Source organism: Mustelus asterias, chromosome 5 (genome assembly GCF_964213995.1).
Source record: "Mustelus asterias chromosome 5, sMusAst1.hap1.1, whole genome shotgun sequence".
Lineage (NCBI taxonomy): Eukaryota > Metazoa > Chordata > Chondrichthyes > Carcharhiniformes > Triakidae > Mustelus > Mustelus asterias.
In genome coordinates this window covers 132,246,338-132,253,220 of record NC_135805.1, presented here as the reverse complement: position 1 = coordinate 132,253,220, position 6,883 = coordinate 132,246,338, and the positions used below count along the sequence as shown (strand labels likewise).

Sequence of the window (6,883 nt, the reverse complement as noted above, 5' to 3'; positions counted from 1 at the left end):
GGGTAGGAAAATAAATTACACAGATAAAAATCAGCAGAAATGTGACAACCTTGCGAGTGGACTCGTGGGCTGCACTCAGAACCCTGATGAGCAACAGATGACCCCCCCCCCCCCAACAGTTGCCCACCACTGGATATAGAGGGTAAGGGGAAGGCCGTGGGGATTTTGGGGGGGGGGGGGGGGGTGGGTAGGGTGCAGCCCACGTGATTCCTGGAACTTTCAGCACTGTGAGGGAGGAAGATCCACGATTTTGACCCCCAGCGCAGGAACGGTCGATATATTCCTAAGTCAGGATGGTGAGTGGCTTGGAGGGGAATTTGCAAGTGGTGGTTTTCCTCAGATGTCTGCTGCCCTTGTCCTTCGAGATGGTAGCGGTTGTGGGGAGGAGGGGGGGGGGGTGATTGTTGGGTGCTGCTCAGGGAGCCTTAGTGAGCTGTTTGTGGGCAGGGGGGAGGCTGGAAAGGTTAACCTTCCTCCACCTCAACCCCCAACTCCAAACCAGTGAGAAGTGGTCACCTCTCTGCCTTTTGATTGACAGGGAGTCTGTGGGAGGAGGAGGAGGAGGGTGCCGCGCACGCGCAGACCGGCTGTGCCTCGGTACGCGCGAAGGCGGCCCCGCGCGGCTGGCCGGGTGCGCGCACGGCAGACGGCGCACGCTGCACACGGAGTCGAGCCCGCTCTGTTGTTAAGTGGGGGGTGAGCCGGTCCAAGTCGGGCCGGGTGGCGGTAGAGGAGGCGGAAGATTCTGGGACGATGGGTTCGGTGCTGACCGAGTCCGTGTGGGGCTGGTCCATATTCTCCCTGGTTTTACTGGTAGGCCATAAATAAAAATAAAAGGGTCTGCCTGAGAGGCGGCCTGTCTGAATCCATTAATTAATTAGTGAAGCAAGTCTGTGTGTGTGTGGCTCAGGCCTGGGGCTCTGGCGCATTCTCTAAACATAAAGGACAGACCAATATCAGGTGGACAGGGCCTGAGTAAACATTCATTACATTGAACAGTGTTTGTGTGGCCCATCCCAACTCACATATGTTAAAGTAATTTAATGTCAGCTAATAATTATATTTTACTCTCAATTGACTAGAAATGTTAAAGTTTTTTCTCCCTCCATAGAACTTGCTGAGTATAACCAGCATTTACTGTTTTTTAATAATACCCAGCTTAGCAAGCTGCCCCTGTCCACTCCCTCCCTCCCCTTCATTCACTCTTTGTGATTTTCTTGGTGCTTGCAAAATCAGCTACCTGGTGGCCCTTTACTTTTGGTCCTGTCCTGACTAAGTATTGTAGGTTATTGGTCAAGCAAAGGGTTATTGATGGGTGGCACAGTGGTTAGCACTGCTGCCTTGCAGTGTCAGGGACCTGGGTTCGATTTCCGCCTTGGGTCACTGTCTGTGTGGAGTCTGCATGTTCTCACCGTGTCTGTGTGGGTTTTGTCTGGGTGCTTTGGTTTCCCCTCTCAGCCTGAAAAATGTGCTGGTTAGGTGCATTGGCCATGCTAAATTCTCCCTCAGTGTATCTGAACAGGAGTGTGGTGACTATGGGACTTTCACTAACTTCAGTGCAGTGTTAATGTAAGTCTACTTGTGACACTTTATAAACTTGCAGAGAATGTCCAGCATTTCCTTTTTTTAAAATACACTCCAGGTTAGCAAGCTGCCCCTGGACCCCCCTGACTTCATTCACTCTTTGCAATTTTCCTGGCACTTGCAAAACCAGCTTTGCTTATAGAACATAGACAAAATACAGCACAAACAGGCCCTTCGGCCCACAAGTTGCACCGGTCATGTCCCTACCTACCTAGGCTTATATATAGGCTTACCTATAACCCTCAATCCCATTAAGTCCCATGTACTCATCCAGGAGTCTCTTAAAAGACCCTATTGAGTTTGCCTCCACCACCACTGTCGGCAGCTGATTCCACTCACCCATCACCCTCTGACTGAAAAACTTACCCCTGACATCTCCTCTGTACTTACTCCCCAGCACCTTAAACCTGTGTCCTGTCGTAGCAGCCATTTCAGCCCTGGGAAAAAGCCTCCGAGAATCCACCCGATCTATACCTCTCAACATCTTGTACACCTCTATCAGGTCAGGTCACCTCTCATCCTTCGTCTCTCCAAGGAGAAAAGACCGAGCTCCCTCAACCTATCCTCATAAGGCATGCCAACCAATCCAGGCAACATCCTTGTAAATCTTCTCTGCACCCTTTCAATCATTTCCACATCCCTCCTGTAATGAGGCGACCAGAACTGAGCACAGTACTCCAAGTGGGGTCTGACGAGGGTCTTATAAAGCTGCATTCATTATCTCCCGACTCCTAAACTCAATCTCTCGATTGATGAAGGCCAGCACACCATACGCCGCCTTAACCACCTCCTCTACCTGTGAGGCCGATTTTAGAGTCCTATGGACCCGGACCCCAAGGTCCTTCTGATGCTCTACACTGCTAAGAGTTTTACCCTTGATATTATACTCCTTCATCCCATTTGACCTGCCAAAATGGACCACTACACATTTATCCGGGTTGAAGTCCATCTGCCACTTCTCCGCCCAGTCTTGCATTCTATCTATGTCACGCTGCAGCTTCTGACATCCCTCCAACCTATCCACAGCACCACCAACCTTCGTGTCGTCGACAAACTTACCAACCCATCCCTCCACTTCCTCATCCAGGTCATTTATGAAAATGACAAACAGCAAGGGTCCCAGAACAGATCCCTGGGGCACTCCACTGGTGACCGACCTCCATTCAGAAAAAGACCCATCTACAACCACTCTCTGCCTTCTGTAGGCAAGCCAGTTCTGGATCCACAAGGCAACAGCCCCTTGGATCCTGTCCTAACTGAGGATTATAGGTTATTGGTCAGGCAAAGGGTTATTGAAGCATGGCACGCAGGTGGAAGTTAAAGGCACATATCAGTTAGGTTCTAACTTAGTTGCTGGGACAGGTTCGACAGGCTGAACAGCCTCCTCTCTGCAGATTAACTGCAATGATGCATTTAAGCTAGTGCATTTAATGTAGATGGAAGGCTAACATGTTTTAGAGAAATATTGTACAGAATTGGCATGAGCCAAAGAAGGAAATAGGTGAAAAACAATTCTTGCCTTTGTGTAGCAACTTGCATGACATCAGACATCTCAAAGTGTTATACAGCCAATGAGGTACTTTTGGAGTGCCGTCACTGTTTTAATGTAGGAAATGTGGAAGCCAATTTGCATACAGCAAACTCCCACAGTGTGAGAATGATCAAATCACCTGGTACCGATGATGTTTCAGGGTTAAACATTGTGCAGGGCACCAGGAAAAATTATTTTATTAGTGCCATGGGACTTTTTACATTCACTAGAAATAGCACATGCGGCACTGATTTAATGTTTCATCTGAAAGACAACACCTCCCACAGTGCAGCACTCCCTCTGTCACTGGGATGTCAGCTTTGGTTTTTTTTTGTGCTCAAGTCTTTAGAGTGGCAATTTGCTGAGAAGTGAGAGTGTTACAAACTGAGACAAGGTTGACACAGCGATAGAGGTGGCAAGTCCAAGACTCACCCTTACCTGGCCTGGCCTACATTTGCATCCAGGTCCACAGCAATGTGGTTGACTCTTAGGTTGCCTCAAGGACAACTAGGGATGAGCAATATCCCTTTGGTCCCTTTGGTCATGGCCTATGTCCCATGACCAAATTTTTAAAAAAAGCTATATTTGGGAAACTGCAACAGATTGGAGTTTTGCTTCCCCCTTTGGGTTTGCAATTAAATTGAATGCATTGTACCACTTCATTGAAAGCGATCACACTACTTGTTGTTTACATTAAATAATGAATTATAAATGTTTCGGAAGGCTTTTACTCATGAAACAAGCGTTTGGAGAAGTGGGAAAAGTGTGTTTAAAATCTAGCCTCACTGTCTCGAAATTTCTCATTTGTGCACTGGGGCTTCTAATTGTATCAATAACTTTTAAGCTTGTAATTCAGGCAGATAGAATGTTTGAAAGGGCATGCACCATGTGATCCAGTTTGTATATAATGCTTTTTCTGAAACAGCCACACACTTCTTTTGTCAACGCTGTGTGGATGCTTTCCATCTGAGTTGGTGTGTATTTCTAGATCCTGTCATTGTGTTTGAATATAAATAAAGCTGTTCTATGAACGTGAAATACAATTATAGTGGAAGAAAGTGAATGAAGCACTGCTTAATAACCTAATCTGAGCGCCGCCAGTGTTCAGGGACCTATGCTCGCTGAAGTTTAGAAGAATGAGAGGTAATCTCATTGAGATTTATGAGTTTCTGAGGGAGCTTTACAAAAGTAAACATGAGAGATTGTCATCTCTGGCTGCTGAGTCTAGAACACGGGACACTGTCCCAGGGTGAGGATGAAGACAAAGGAAAAAGACTTCAATCAGGAATAAAAACAGAAAATGCTGGAAAAACTCAGCAGGTCTGGCAGCATCTGTGGAGAGAAACAAAGTTCATATTTTAAGTCCAGTATGTCTCTCTGAAGAAGAATCATACAGACTCAAAACGCTACTCTGTTTCTCTCTCCACAGATGCTGCCAGACCCATTGAATTTCTCGTGTTTTGTGTTTTTTATTCCAGATTTCCAGCATCTGCAGTATTTTGCTTTAACTTCATTCTGTGTAGTGAGTCTTTGAAGTTTTCTACTCAAGAAATATGTGTCTGCTCAGTTGTCAAGTGTATTTAAGAGTGAAGTCAATAGATTTTTGAACACAGGCAATCTAGAGAAATGAGGATTGAGCATGTAAATAGAATTGAGGTCAAAATCAACCATGATTTTGTTGAATGGTGAAGCAGGTTTGTGGGGTCCTTGGGGCTCTACTCCTGCTCCTATTTGCCATCCTATATTTAAGGTTTCTCTGCATGGATTTTGCAATCAAAATTTGTAGATAGCTATTGTGGCTTTGTTGCACACTATAAAAGGTTGATGTCTTGTAAGGCTAGCGTAAGTTGTACAGGGGGTCACATGATGAAAGGGTTATTTTAATAAAAGCTTTCAGTACTGCATCATTATTCTTAAATCAGCTTTTGCTGTCAGTAGAATCTTGTTTTTAATCTGTGCCCCCTATAAGGTTCTGGTTGGATTCACAGTATTGCAATGATCAGGAGTAGGAAATCTGAATTTTATTTTCACCACCATCACCACCCCACCACCACCAGTACTCCATCCAAATGAGATCAACTATTGTAGCACAAACTTGGGGTCATACCTCGAACCTTTTAGGATCGTGTGGCTCGCTAATTGCTGTAAGAACCTGCTAAGCTTGTGCAAAGCTCGAAGATTCTTGTCTGATTTCTGACTGCTTTCATCTTGGATCATGTTGAGCTTTTCTCCTCGCAGTATGTATGAGGATTTGAAATATTCTTCTGGTGTTATCGCTTGCGGATGGCGTGAGGAAATGAGCGTGCTGTCACTTTGATATTGGATTAGTAGCCCAGAGGTTGGAGAGTTCAAAGCCCACAGTGGCAAATCGCAAATTTGAATTCAATAAATCTTGTTAGTTGTGAGCTAGGACCAGAAAAATTAGGATGGAAGCTGTCAAATTGTTTCATGTATCCAACTAATTCATTCCATTAGAAACGATGTGAAGATATTAGAGTCAAACTTGCATGGTCTTTAATGAGCCAATCTGCGTAAATATTCTGATGTGGACTTGCCGGCGTTGGACTGGGGTAAACACAGTAAGAAGTTTAACAACGGATGAATGAACACCGCTCGACAATCACCAGGCAAGACTGTTCTCTTCCTGTTGGGGAGCACTTCAGCGGTCACGGGCATTCGGCCTCTGATATTTGGGTAAGCGTTCTCCAAGGCGGCCTTCGCGACACACGACAGCGCAGAGTCGCTGAGCAGAAACTGATAGCCAAGTTCCGCACACACAAGGACGGCCTCAACCGGGATATTGGGTTCATGTCACAATATTTGTAACTCCCACAGTTGCGTGGACCTGCAGAGTTTCACTGGCTGTCTTGTCTGGAGACAATACACATCTTTTTAGCCTGTCTTGATGCTCTCTCCACTCCCATTGTTTTGTTTCTTAAAGACTGGATTAGTTGTAAGTATTCGCATTCCAACCATTATTCATGTAAATTGAGTCTGTGTCTTTATAAATTCTGTTTGTGAACAGAATTCCCACTCACCTGAAGAAGGGGCTTAGAGCCTCGAAAGCTTGTGTGGCTTTTGCTACCAAATAAACCTGTTGGACTTTAACCTGGTGTTGTTAAACTTCTTACTGTAAATATTCTGATCCAGGTAATGAAAAGTACTCAAAAGATCAGTACTCTGAGAATTGTCGACCAAATCTTGGACCAGCTAGATCTTGTGGATAATGCAGCCTGAAACCATGACGACTGGCCAACATGGATGCTGTGGCCAACATGGATGCTGTGGCAATGATCTTGTAGTCCATGCAGAGAGAGAGAAAAATGGCTTATGTTGCTCGAGAGATAGTGAGACTATGCCCTCGAGCAAGAAAGGGGTATCCCCCAGTTGCCAAACCTTTCCGAGGACCTGTATACAGTTGTCCCACAAAGCATCCAGAACCCCTTGTGGAACTTCATGGTCAGCGCATGTACTGCTGGAGCTTTACTTTTGGAGGGCTGGTAGAGAGCTGCAGAACTTTGTGGAGTCCTGAGCTGTTCATTGCCACCTCAGTCCTCCACCGGATTCTGCAGGCATCCTTGCTGAAGTAAAGAGCATCACAATCACCCTGGTATTAATGCCTTCTTCCTGTAAAGCACAATGAGCTGCTTCCATGTTCTCTGCCTCAGTGACTTGAATGCTGAATTTGTGTTCCAAATCCTCAAAAAGCTGGAGTTGCTGCTTCAGATGTGTCTCTGGGCCTGACAACTTGCAGGTTCTCTTTGGTTT

The 6,883-nt window shown here is 45.8% G+C and overlaps 1 protein-coding gene across 2 annotated transcripts in view; it reads left to right on the top strand.

The window, feature by feature from the left end:
- The first annotated feature begins 650 nt into the window (after positions 1–650).
- The window catches only part of lmbrd1 (LMBR1 domain containing 1), a 237,771-nt gene continuing 231,538 nt past the window's right edge, over positions 651–6,883 (top strand). For both annotated transcript variants that reach the window (XM_078213300.1, XM_078213298.1), the window contains exon 1: positions 651–813. In XM_078213300.1, coding sequence (XP_078069426.1) covers positions 754–813 — 60 coding nt within the window. In that variant the 5' untranslated portion in view covers positions 651–753. The remainder of the gene's footprint in view (positions 814–6,883) is intronic.